The following is a 12,413-nucleotide window of genomic DNA, read 5'->3' as shown; positions in this document are numbered from 1 at the left end:
AGGGTGAGGCTTTCATAAGCAAATGCCCCTTTGTGCACCAGACCGAGTCAAAATGGTCCCTGAAATCTCATCTTAAGTAGACAGTGTCTTAACGGAACTTCTTAAAGGCATCAGTGACAGTCATTCCCTGCGCCACAGCTTCCTTCGCCTGTTCATCCATACTGATCAACTTAGGCATGAGTTCGAGGACAGGGCCGAGCAAGTCACGAGGGATGACGACCACTCCTTCCATGGGATCGCAGAAAACAATGTCTCCCTAGAAAAGCCAATTAGTTCAGATAGCAAGTATCCCCAGTCATCCATACTTACTGCATCAACAGTCACCCCTCCAATAGAAATAGGAACATTCCGTACACCCGCTTTGGCCTCGGCACCAGTACCAACAGTCGAAGTACCGCGAGCCCAAATCTACAAATAAGAATCAGTCACGATGTTAAAGGTCAAAGTCGACGACACCCACCGGGAGTTCCGTCGCCTGCAATTCCCTCAAATCGCGCACTCGGCCACCCACAACAGCAGCCTTGATACCGAGAAATTTCATGCGAGTCGCCATAATCCCACCTGTCACGGCACAGTACTGATCATCCGGCTGCTCAATCACAATAATTGAGCCCGCGTTGGATGGTTCTTCCGCGGCAAAGTCGCCAACATAGTCCACCCAGTGCTTGCCCGGCGGGAACCCGTGTTTTTCGGGGCTCTCCGTTGCAATTGAAGGCGGGCTGGCGTTCTTTGAAAGAAACTTGAATGTCGTTGCAGGTGCTGCTACTTTTTGCGCGTTTTCGTTTCTGCCGATTATCGGGGAGAAGGGGGCTACGTGGATGGGTTAGTAGATGCTCTATTGCAACCTTGGAAGGTGATGGTATCGCAGGACATGCAACGATTTGTCTTTTCAATCATGAAGAGCTCAACTGGGACTGGTCTTACTCAAATCAGCTAGGTAGCCGGCTCGTGGTGCACTGCCTTCGGGCACTTTCTGTAGCTTTAAAAGAGCGTCTGATACCTGAGCGATGGAGTATGTCAGTAGACTGTAGAAGAACTAGCTATTGTAGTGGATATTCGCAATTCAAATGATGGATACTTGCTTACGGAACACTTACATCGCAAGCCGTGTACTTATCGACCAGCGTAGTGAGTTGTTCATTCAGAGACGCCATTGTGGGGTGCGGGGCCGAGGTGCCTTAATGTACAATGATGGATCTCCGGCTCAGGAAGCAAAGATGATCTTCGCCTTTCGCAGTGGATTAAACAAAGAGGAGTCGGAAGCAACTTTCAACGAAGCAACTCTCAAACGAAAAAGGTTATAAGCATTGCCGGTTCGGACAAGCACATGCCCATTTGTCCGGGTATCGGAAATCGACATCATCGGCCCACATCCGCGGGTAACCTCGCGATATAGAGGGGAGGATTCGGAACATGGGTTGAGATGGTGATCGCAAAGGCAAAAGAATATTGGAGGTGTAACAAGTCACTGTGGCATTCTGAATTGTGTACTAATCCCACGGCTTTGAGATGCACTTCTCAAAACTGGGGGGCATCTTTGCTACATTGGTGGGAACTTTCAAAAACTCGCGATCCACATCGAAGCTCGTCTCTGCCTTCATGTGGGTAAGGTATGTCTCATCTCCTACCATACATAGGTAGCGCTACCCATCAAGTCCATGTTTTACACTCCTTTGTGTTTCTACGGAAACCTTAGATGCTGCGCATTTGACATCTCAAAGAACCTGAATAATAACTCACATTTCTCGTTCCTAAGGGCCAATCTCGGAGAAAATCCACGAATACCGCCGCCAATGCTACCATGCACCATCATCTCTCTTATACAGCCGAATAGCTCTCAGGCCGAGCCACCTGCGCCGTTTCGTCCCGAAACCACAATATGAATGCCATCTGACTGATAGAATCCCCACTCCAACCCTGGTCAACCAAATCAACGAGCTCAGGACTTGATTTGAACTTCAAAATTTCAACCTTGGAATGGCGCAGCTGATGAAGAAGCCATTGGTTAATGAACTTCGCCTTGTTCAGTCCAGTGGGCCCCGCGGGTTCGAAAAATGGCGCCCGGTCGTCAAATTCAGATACATGAAGCCAGTCAATTGGTACTGGGTTCTCCGGTGGCTCGGGCAAATAATCTTTGACAACATCCTGCCACTGGGCCTCTAGCACTGCGTCGTCGGAATTTTTTGCATGCTCGGGGTAGTCCTGGATTTGGCGGAGCAAGATATTCAGCTCCGTCTCGATTCGCTTCTTTTTCTCCTCGTAGTTTCCGAGAAAACCGAGGGCCTGTTTATCCAGTAACAGGCCGATACGCTTGCAGAGATTTTGTTGGTCCATGAGAGCCAGATATTCACCTTCTATCTCTGTGAGACGCCTGCGGAGTATACGCGCTTCCCCAACAAGAGAGAGATAAGCCGCCTCTTGTGATGAGAATTTGTTTGCATAACCATGTAAACTATTACTCGGTGACGAATCAAAGCCATAGTCGATAGCATGGTGTTGCTCCACGGGGGAGGTGGACTGATTGCCCACGACTTTTTTAAGTTTCGTCATGCGCTTTTCTAGTGCATACTCCTTCTGTCCGAGGTCATCTTCGAATTTGCGATAGTCGTTCTCTAGTAGCAGGTATGAAGCTGTGACTTTCTGGAGACTCTCGATGGCGCCGTTGATCGTAGCGACTTCGCCATGTGTATTTTCTGATGATGATAGATTGAGCTTGCTTCGGATGGCAAGACGTAAATCACCCTCTTCTTCTCGTTTGTGTTGAAGAGCTTGCCGTAGTTCTTGGGCCCGGGTCCGTCCCGAGGAAACTTCCTCGTTTAGATTGATCACTTCCCCTAGCAGCTCCGCCGAATTGGCACTATTTCGACCAGGCAACGTCCTGTTCTGGAAGGATATAGATCTTTGGGGCGATGGCAGGGATTGCGGCCATAAGCCATTACTTATGGGTGTTTTCGTGTTGTGATCTATATCCTTGTTTCCGTCGTCTTCGTCTGCGGGGTTGTCCCGAGATAAGGGAGCGGTCGACAGACTTTTAGGGGCCGATAGCTCTGAAGGGAGACAGTAAATCAGATCAAGTGTTCCTCACCTTGCAGAGGTGAAGACGAGCCTACCTTCCCATACTCTGTTTTCATGCTCGGTCGAGCTGCTGCATAAGGAAGGAGCCTTCGGGATATAGATCTCGCTTCTGCTTCCGGCCCATGCGTCCCTGACGAAGATCTACACGAATGCGGTTAATCTTGATCGGGATGCATGTTATTGGGGAGCTTACCGGCCAGGAATGGGACATGTCCCCAGGCCAGGAGGCTATTGTGAGGAAGCCAACAAAATCACGATCACATTTCGAGTCGAGGGCATTAGGGCTCCACGCCAGCATCAACACCTTCCTGGATGAGCAATAGTTGGCGAGCCGAAGAGCGGGAGAACTGGGTTCTGTTACCCCTCAGAGAAGCGACTGACTGTTAGCCTCGTCTCCGAATCGGGGGGTGTGATGGGGGTGCCTCACTGTGGCGTTTCGGCCAAATCACTGCTGCATGAAAGCAACCCAATGGCCCCTCATTCCGAACATTCCCATCTCTTCTCACTCCCCGACTCGCGCTCTTATCGGTTGCAAATTTCCGCTGGATTGACTGTGCTACTATCGCACCCAATATAATATTCGCTCCGGCCATCAAAACAACTTGACTTCTGAAATCCCCAGGGATCGGCATCATTGAGTATCGGGACATGAGCGGCGAGGGAACAGGTGCCAAAAAAAACATTCCGGCAGCTTCACACGCGCCCTGCATAATGAATGAAGGAAGGGTGTTATAAGAGGTGTCAACGGTTCGGGCTGCATCCGTGGTGACAATGAAAGGCGCGCTCTACAACAAAACCTTTATGGTCCGAGGTTCTATTCAAGTCCCGAGCCTTGATTTCTGGTGCCAGGTGGCATGCATTAAATATGACAACAAATTGGATATATCATACTGAGAGTGGACGCTACTTTCGCCCTATTTACAATAATTCTGGTAGGAATTCTACACGTTGTTGAAGCTTCTCGATAATGGGGTTAATAGGCGAGTCCAGCTATGAGTGGGACCACGAAGGCGGCCAGATGATATTAAAAGCATTGAGTGACGATTGGTTGTCAAGGTGCACAAGCAGAAATCCGCAACTCGTGCTATTTTCAACAAAACCATCACACTAGTCCCACACCGCGGTAAAGACGGTCCTCTAGATCTGCATATCCGCACCTGGGAGACATTCCGTGTGCATATTCGGCCCACTTAGCCCATACAGTAGTCACAGTCCGAATCCTGCGCGCTACAACCCACATTATGAGCAGCCATCGGCTAATCACTACCCACAGCACGATGTCGGCGCTGGCGATTGTCACGGCGCTCCTCGCCAATCCCCAGAAACTAGATACCGGCTGGCTTATCCTCAAACGGTCAGCAATGCGTTCCCTAGTAATTCCGCTGTAGCCAGTACCCGAGACAGCGTGTCTCTTTACTGGGGTAGCTCGATAGCCCATGCCGACGGCTTCCGAGACACGAACGACCGCAGGCCGACTCGTGCCAGTATCTCCGATCGGAGCGATGTTACGGCATCTTCACGAAGTGACGCGTCCAGTCCAGATCTATGGAAGAGGATTCGCATATTCTAGGCTTCGTCGACCATCCATCGTCACAACTAACTCCTCCGCCTGGGCCAGTCCCCTAAACCAGCATTAGGATCTAATCCTAGGGGATATCCAACGGGATCACAACATGTTGGTAGTAAGTAATATTTGTGAACATTATAAGGTCCTTGGCCGAGACCTTCGGCGACTGTCGCTTGAGCCCTGCTATGTGATTTCTAGAAGCACTGGTGAACATAGAACGATGGGTCCACGTGAGTCTCAAATGGTCCCTTGCATTCCGCGCATGCAACATATTTTTTTAACGAAATAGACTACAAGTGACAGGCTGAGCCGCGGAAAATCTCCCGTGTAGGAAAGGTTAGCTTCATTCTTCCAACGAGCCTTATGTTGTATTCATCAACCACTCGTCTTCGTCAGGCTCTGACATAAAAATACCAGGCTTCAGGGCACGTTTCTCAACCAGAAGGGCCCGGCTTACACCAATGGTAAGTCAAGAGCCAATAAACAGCAGTGTGCGACAAATGTTTGCTATCAAAGAGCAAAAGAACTGTTGCTGGTACATGTAAGTTATGTGTTTCCAACACTAGCTCTGAATCTATTGCTAACCGCAATAACCCTATCACGACGTACAGCAAACAAGCTGTTGCGAAAACAAGCGTAGAGTAGCAAGCATTCCATCATCTACATGGGCGGCTCTCAGCCCACTATGAGAAAGAGTAAGCCGAAAAGGGTCAAAGATTCAGTTATCGAACCAGTAAACACCTGACCAGATACTAGACCCCGTGCCCCCACTAAACTTCGGCAAGCTATACACAGTCGAGAGTACAATAAGAGGGTTTTGCCAGTTAGTAGAAACATGGAAAGATCGATGACCCGATTCAACACCTATATTAAGCACGAGTCTAATCACTGAATCGCCTAGTTCTGCAGTGTTGAAGGCAATTTGATCTGATATACGTCATTTCTCTTCATGTTGAGTTTTTCACCATTTCCGAATTCAAATAGTCAGTTTTCCCGTGATCCCCCTGAGTATAATGGCCAAGAAATACCTCACCATTATCATTATTCCGACGATTGATGTCGAATTTATTATTATTGTTTTTCCGCATCGGTGATCTATGTGATGTGTCAGCACCGTAGAGTGGCTCCCTGACCGCCCAAAAAAAATCTCCCTGACCGCCCGCCGAGATTTCCTAAATCATCCTAGGATTCTTTCGCCTTCAGATTACAACTGTACAGCAAATATGAAGCGCAAACTCGATGCCAATGATGTTCCTTCCCCGGAGGCCAAGGCCATCGAGGAACAGGATGCCGACTTTGAGACTCTCAACCTCGATCCCCGCCTGCGCCAGGCCCTGATTAAAGAAAAGTTCACCAAGCCTACTCCCGTGCAGGCGAAGGCTATTCCGCTTGCCCTTGAGGGCAAGGATATCCTAGGTAAGCCATCGCTGAAAGGCCATCAATCTACCTCTCGCTGACAGAAATAGCCCGTGCGAAGACTGGCTCTGGAAAGACTGCCGCCTACGTCCTGCCGGTCCTGCAGGCCATCCTCCAACAAAAATCTGTAAGTCTTATCGGACCTCCTTACCAGCCGGAAAATTTGCTGATAAGATCGTCAAACAGGCCGATCCTTCGTTGAAAGCTACCACTGGTCTCATCCTTGTCCCGACTCGCGAACTCGCGGAGCAGGTCCAAAAAGTCGTTATTTCGTTCACTCAGTTCTGCGGAAAGGATGTTCGGTCTATCAACCTCACGCAAAAGGTGTCCGACGCCGTGCAGCGCACTATGCTAGCCGATTTCCCGGATTTGATCGTTTCCACCCCTACTCGTGTCCTCGCCAACGTCAACAACTCGGCTCTGTCGCTCGAGAAGCTCACATACCTTGTCATTGATGAAGCTGACTTGGTCCTGTCCTACGGATACGATGAGGATATCAATGCTCTCTCAAAGGCTATTCCTCGTGGTGTTCAGACTTTCCTCATGAGTGCTACCCTTACCTCCGAGGTCGACACTTTGAAAAGCCTGTTCTGCCGTAACCCGGTCATTCTGAAGCTTGAAGATAAGGAAGAAAAGGGTGCTGGTGTCAGCCAGTTTGTGGTGAAGTGTGCGGAAGATGAGAAGTTCCTTCTTACATATGTCATCTTCAAATTGCAGCTGGTTAAAGGAAAGGTCATCATTTTCGTCGGCGACGTTGACCGCTGTTACCGTGTGAAGCTTTTCCTTGAACAGTTCGGTATCAAGAGCTGTGTTTTGAATTCAGAGCTGCCCATCAACTCAAGACTGCACGTCGTCGAGGAGTTCAACAAGGGCGTCTACGACATTATCATCGCCGCGGATGACCAAGAAGTTATGGGAGTGGCCAAGTCGTCCAAGAAGGTTCACGAGGCCAACGAGGACGCCGAGGACAAGGAGGAGGTCGGCTCCAGCGAGGATGAAGAAGAGATCGAGGAGTCCAGCGGAAAGCAAAAGGCCCGACCCGAGAAGCGACGCAAGATGACCGGCAAACAAAAGGACTACGGTGTGTCCCGTGGTATCGACTTCCAGAACGTCGCCTGTGTTCTCAACTTCGACCTTCCTACCACCTCCAAATCCTACACTCACCGCATCGGACGTACCGGCCGCGCCGGCAAGGCCGGTATGGCCCTCTCATTTGTCGTCCCGGCCGATCAGTACGGCAAACACAAGCCCACCTCTGTCCCCAGCGCCAAGCACGACGAGACCCGTCTCACGAAAATCGTCAAGCGCCAGAGCAAGCTCGGCCACGAGGTCAAGCCCTACCACTTCGAGATGTCCCAGGTCGATGCCTTCCGCTACCGTATGACCGATGCCTTGCGCGCCGTCACCCGTCTTGCCGTCCAGGAAGCCCGTGCCCGTGAGATTCGCCAGGAACTGATCAAGAGCGAGAAGCTGAAGCGTCATTTCGAGGAGAACCCCGAGGAGCTGCGCCAGCTGCGCCACGACGGAGAACTGCGCGCCGCTCGTGTGCAGCCCCATCTGAAGCACGTCCCTGAGTATTTGATGCCGGCGAAGGGCCGCAAGGGTATCTCAAAAGAGGAGGTTGGGTACGTTGGATTCACAAAGACGAATGAGAACCGTATTCGCAAGGCTAGGGATCGCAACCGCGGTCGTGGAAAGGGAGGAAAGAAGGGTGGCAAGGTTGATCCCTTGAAGACGTTTAACCGGGGCCGCAAGTAAATTACATTGGAGGTGGAAGATATGATACCATTGTACAGTTATGGAACTAAAAAGGACTGAATTTTAGGCGTATGGTTTTGATATTTCTTCTTGTAAAAGTGACTCTTTTCTGCGAATTTGTAGATTGAAGACATGAGATGAACTCTGTATGTCGATCAAGAGGAACGGGATCGCATGAAAATGGTGTAGGTCTCCTCGTCAACATCCGTATACATCCACTTCCCACGGCCGTCTTTCCTAATCTGCACCAGCTGGCGCCATGTCTTGTGACCTACTTCGAATCGCGTTCCCCAGTTTTCGCGTGCTCTTTGGAGATTTTTCTGCATCTGTTCCTGTTCTTCATCCTGAGAAGGACCGCTGGAAGAAAAGTCGACCAGTATATTGTCGGGACACTCGAAACCTGGTCCTAGACCAATCCACTCAATGTCTCTCCAAGGCCCGTTCCATTCTGGTCCGCATACTCCTCTGCTATACTCTCGGCCGTTGGGGTCGAAGCCTTGGAAAGTGAGAGCCTCTATCCATTCACTACAGCCTTCTATGTCAAGCCATTTCAGACAGTAGGAACTGCGGGCAAGTTCGCGTAAAACCGCGGCTGCGCCAGCCAGGACCTCATTGTCACGGAGTGCATTATTTGGCTCACGAGAACGAGAGATGCTAGACGACCGACATGGTATAGGCCAGTGGGCCAAGGACAAATGAGTGATTGTAGGTAGCCGCGAAAGAAGATGAATAAGAGGGTCCCATTTCGCAGAGCTTGGCTCGGGATGCGCGAAAGACAGATAGCGGAGATTTTGGAACCACGGCCGATCAAGAGCTTTGGGAATGAAAGTCTTTCGGGGGCTGGGAGTGGCGGTTGAAACTGTCTCGTTGGAGTCTACTTCTTCGTCCCAAGAAGTCGGTATAGCCTCTGTTGCATCGCGCTGAGAAGCAGGGATCGCAGATTTCGCAGAGCGACGAAGCTCATGGGTGATTTGCTTCAGCGATAGCCAGCGTCCCAATGCGCAGCTGAAATCCAGTCGTGTTACTGCAGCATCGTGATTCACATAATCATCCCCATCTATATCTTCTTCCTCGACAGGCTTGGATGAGAATAGCGGCTTCAACCCCTGCATCAGTCCATGTTTGCGCCATAGATACCCCCGAGGTTTATCCGCATAAATAGCAATATAGCTGAGCAAGACATCCTTCACATGAGGTGGAAGCTGGGACAAGAATGGTCCATCATACTCCAGGTGCCAGGCCCAATTCGAGGCCATAGACTTTAGGACTGCGTGGCTGAGACTCTTTTCTCCTGGAAATATAGCACCAGGAAGTCGATCAAGACGATATATAGGTTTTTCGAATTCCTTCGAAGACAGATTATCTTCTCCTTCTTGGGCGGGTTTGCTGTCTTCCGTTAGCCAGCTTTCAGGCGGCGGGGGTCCCGGTATGATGCGCACGCGGCGCCCGCCGATTGCTCTGCGCCGTGCGTTTGGCCGAGGACGCGGCGGCGCGGTCTCGGGAAGCTCGAAGATATTGCGTAAATCTGGGTGAAATGATCTCAAGGAATCGATAGGCCGTTGAGCAGACGAAGAGGCTTGTGAGTCATGTTCGGGAGAGCTGGTCACTTGTGTGCGACGGAGGTGGCTGATCAAATCGTTAACTGAAGTGACTGATCGTTGACCTTGGTCATTATGACGACCAGAAGATGTGAGTGAGTGGTGAGGAGTGCTGGCTGGTTTGGCAAATGATTGCCTGTGCTTTTTGGGCATAGATGCCGTTGGGTCGAGAGTTGGAGAACGAAAGTGGCGATGCGGCTCCTCGAGTGCTTATCCCCTTATCGCCCCCACGTTGCGTTGGAGAAAAATATTGTGACAAAGCCGCCAAGGTACCACAAAGTAATTCTATCGTCTCAAATCTATACACTATTTACATTGTTATTTTACAAGCTGAATCGGATCTTTGGGGTCCAAGGATTAGATATCCCGGACCCAAGAATCGTCCTTCATGTGGCCTTCCCGCTTAGGGCCCTCTTCAAGCCAAGTCTCGACGAGACCCTCCTTGGGATCCTCATCTGGCAGACCGCGCGCGCGTCGCACGTCCAACACAAGATTCCTGATCTTCAGAGTAACCTCTTTGCGCAGTTCTACTGCTTCTTTGTTGTTTATGAGCTCCTCACTCAAGACGCCGACAGGCAAATCTCGAGACTTGGGATCGGCCTTCTCAACCTTTGCGCGGAGCTTCTGCCAACGAGATCTGAAGTCCCCGAATTCAGCCTCGGGGTCAACTTTTGCGCCAAAGGTAACATCGATCTTCTTTCCAGGGCGAGGGAGGAATCGCGGGAATTCGCGACTCTCGTGCATGACCTGATCAATACCCTCAATCCACATCGGAACGACGTCGGGACATTCGTTGGATTCAAGAATGAGTCGTGCAACTCCCCACTTAAAGTAGCGCATAGTCTTCCGGGGGGCCTGGTGAATCTTGCCCTCGGGGAAGATATGAACCCAAGAGTGCGAGTTGCAAGAAAATGCGGAGGGTGCCATGTGCGCATCCTCACCGTTGGTTGAGTACGCGATTGGGAGATCCGAGAATGGGTCAATGCAAATGTTTTGACGGCTGAAATGTTGCAATTCCGGAGAAGCGCGGTGGTGGTCAACGGGGAAGGGACCCTTGGAGAGCAATCGGATGGCCTGAGTGACCGCAGGCTGACCCAAGCCACCAAATGACGAATGTGCAAGGCGATGGGTCGGAAGTACCTGTCCCATGGTGAAGAAGAACGATAGGGGTCTATTAAGCGCGTGCTTCGTCAGTACAGGTGGCCAGTTCATCCGTCGCCTCGATCTCAACATACCTGCCCTGGAAGCAGATATCATGACTTCCGAAGGACCATCTCTTGTTCCAGAATCGCATGGGAAGTAAGCCCCATATTAACGGATCATCCATACTAGTTGCCGAAAAATGTCAGTCGTCAAGTCCTGTTTGCAGAGCATTATCGGCCACTCGAGGATCACGAAGGCACGTACACGCTGATATGGTTCGATACTATTAAGACAGAACTGGTTAGCTTCCAATTCAAGCTCTTTCCAAGTAGTATTCCAGTGTAGTTACCTGTAATCAATCCCTTCGTCCTTTGCGATGGATCTTTCCGGGAGTCCAACAACGCCGTGAAAGCCTCACCACCGTGCACTTCAGCGGTGGAAAGTGCCGACAAGAACGCACGACAGAGTCCGGCTACTCCCCACATCGTCGTATTGGACATCGCCCGCCACGCGAAGGACGGGGAGTCCGCCGTTGCGCCGGAATCCATGTTGCTGGGTGGAGTCGACTCTAAGAACAGTCCATAGACGAGGTCTGAGTCTCGGGCAAATATTCTGGGAGCTTGAGTCTTAAGACCCGTTTCCAGGCGGAGGAGTGAATGCGCAGGAGGGAAAAGTCGCGAGTTCTCGGCGGACACATTTATCCTCTCGGGATCATGTGACTTAACCCGGGGTAAATATTGGACCTGTGCGACTCCAGTATATTAACACGACAGCTATTGAGAATGTACGGGACAGATGAACGCTTTGAATAGTGAAACCGCTTCTCATATGACTCGATTTTCCCATAATTGTGCATGTTTGTTGTGTTCAACAGAAAACGAAAGTATAGAGGGAACCGCGCACGGACCAATTGGGATCCCGACTTCGAGCACGATTTTCCTCGCCGCAACACTCCGCTTCTCTCAACATCCAGCCATGTTCAAGCCCACCAACGCCCTGTTCTCGGGTCTTCTCTGGTATGTGCTTATCTTGGAATAGATCTACCACCTGCAGAGCTAACATAGTCTTTTCTCGTTTCACAGGAAGACCCCGTGGCGCCTCTCTTCACCCCAAAAGGCCCGGCAACGCAAGCGCCTGCGTGCCGTGGACCGTGTCGTCGATACCCTGAGCGCTGCCCTGGAGCGCAATGGCCACACCACAAAGGCTGTGAACCGGTGGTTTGCGGAGATGCCCCGCGAGGAGGAAATGCTGCCTAAGGACAAGTACACTCTCTTCGACAAGAAGGAGAAGACATACCGCAAGAGCATTCACAGTACGTTCATACACTGGCATAAAGCCAATTTTTACCAAGATAGCTTCTCCGACGTGAAACTGATCAATTTGTCTCTTTCAGAGCTGCCCAAGTGGACCCGTGTCAGCCAGCGTGTGAACCCCCCTGGTTTCTAAGACCTAACCTTTTGCACACCTTTCACCTTTCGCCGACGCATACCCTGCATGACCTTCGATTCGGCATCTGTATTATACACGCGACGCTCGGCCATGCTTGCTCTACTCAATGGGCTGGTCCGAGTTGAAACATAGGAAGGATTTCTGGAGTTTTTTTGGCCTTGAGAAAATCGGCATGGTCGCTCCGGAGGAAGCCGACGACTTACAATGTTCATTATTCAGCGTTTAGACAATTCAGTCAATATTCAAAATTACTTTTATTCTGGTGCCTTGTTTTTGGGAAATTTTATCGATAGAATTCAAGTGACGGACGGTGGTACAGATAAGGATATAAAGCATGTGATGGAAATATCAAAGGTCTTTTCAAAGCCCTAAAAGAAAGTGGTGACTTGAGCCGCCACGGGTAACGA

The 12,413-nt window shown here is 50.6% G+C and overlaps 6 protein-coding genes across 6 annotated transcripts; 2 read left to right on the top strand and 4 right to left on the bottom strand.

The window, feature by feature from the left end:
• Positions 1 to 88: 88 nt before the first annotated feature.
• Positions 89 to 1,154, bottom strand: N7443_004568 (RraA family protein; the record flags this gene model as incomplete). Its single annotated transcript, XM_056884624.1, has 5 exons — positions 89 to 256; positions 310 to 408; positions 461 to 810; positions 925 to 1,000; positions 1,098 to 1,154. The coding sequence occupies 5 exons, from the start codon at positions 1,152 to 1,154 to the stop codon at positions 89 to 91; spliced, it is 750 nt and encodes a 249-aa protein (XP_056742902.1).
• A 664-nt stretch (positions 1,155 to 1,818) lies between these two features.
• On the bottom strand, positions 1,819 to 3,373 carry N7443_004567 (uncharacterized protein; the record flags this gene model as incomplete). The annotated part of the gene is made up of 3 exons (XM_056884623.1): positions 1,819 to 3,047; positions 3,111 to 3,216; positions 3,269 to 3,373. The coding sequence occupies 3 exons, from the start codon at positions 3,371 to 3,373 to the stop codon at positions 1,819 to 1,821; spliced, it is 1,440 nt and encodes a 479-aa protein (XP_056742901.1).
• Positions 3,374 to 5,865: 2,492 nt separating this feature from the next.
• Positions 5,866 to 7,816, top strand: dbp9 (ATP-dependent DNA/RNA helicase; the record flags this gene model as incomplete). The annotated part of the gene is made up of 3 exons (XM_056884622.1): positions 5,866 to 6,058; positions 6,109 to 6,185; positions 6,245 to 7,816. 3 exons carry the CDS (start codon positions 5,866 to 5,868, stop codon positions 7,814 to 7,816), a joined length of 1,842 nt encoding a protein of 613 aa, XP_056742900.1.
• A 155-nt stretch (positions 7,817 to 7,971) lies between these two features.
• On the bottom strand, positions 7,972 to 9,567 carry N7443_004565 (uncharacterized protein; the record flags this gene model as incomplete). Its single annotated transcript, XM_056884621.1, has 1 exon — positions 7,972 to 9,567. One exon carries the CDS (start codon positions 9,565 to 9,567, stop codon positions 7,972 to 7,974), a length of 1,596 nt encoding a protein of 531 aa, XP_056742899.1.
• A 204-nt stretch (positions 9,568 to 9,771) lies between these two features.
• On the bottom strand, positions 9,772 to 11,105 carry N7443_004564 (tafazzin; the record flags this gene model as incomplete). Its single annotated transcript, XM_056884620.1, has 4 exons — positions 9,772 to 10,585; positions 10,650 to 10,742; positions 10,822 to 10,840; positions 10,907 to 11,105. The coding sequence occupies 4 exons, from the start codon at positions 11,103 to 11,105 to the stop codon at positions 9,772 to 9,774; spliced, it is 1,125 nt and encodes a 374-aa protein (XP_056742898.1).
• A 427-nt stretch (positions 11,106 to 11,532) lies between these two features.
• Positions 11,533 to 12,003, top strand: N7443_004563 (mitochondrial 54S ribosomal protein mL60; the record flags this gene model as incomplete). Its single annotated transcript, XM_056884619.1, has 3 exons — positions 11,533 to 11,573; positions 11,640 to 11,869; positions 11,951 to 12,003. 3 exons carry the CDS (start codon positions 11,533 to 11,535, stop codon positions 12,001 to 12,003), a joined length of 324 nt encoding a protein of 107 aa, XP_056742897.1.
• Positions 12,004 to 12,413: the final 410 nt, after the last annotated feature.

Source organism: Penicillium atrosanguineum (genome assembly GCF_028827265.1).
Source record: "Penicillium atrosanguineum strain IBT 20685 chromosome Unknown utg000003l_segment0_segment0, whole genome shotgun sequence".
Taxonomy (NCBI): Eukaryota; Fungi; Ascomycota; class Eurotiomycetes; order Eurotiales; family Aspergillaceae; genus Penicillium; species Penicillium atrosanguineum.
This window is presented reverse-complemented; position numbering and strand designations above follow the sequence as displayed.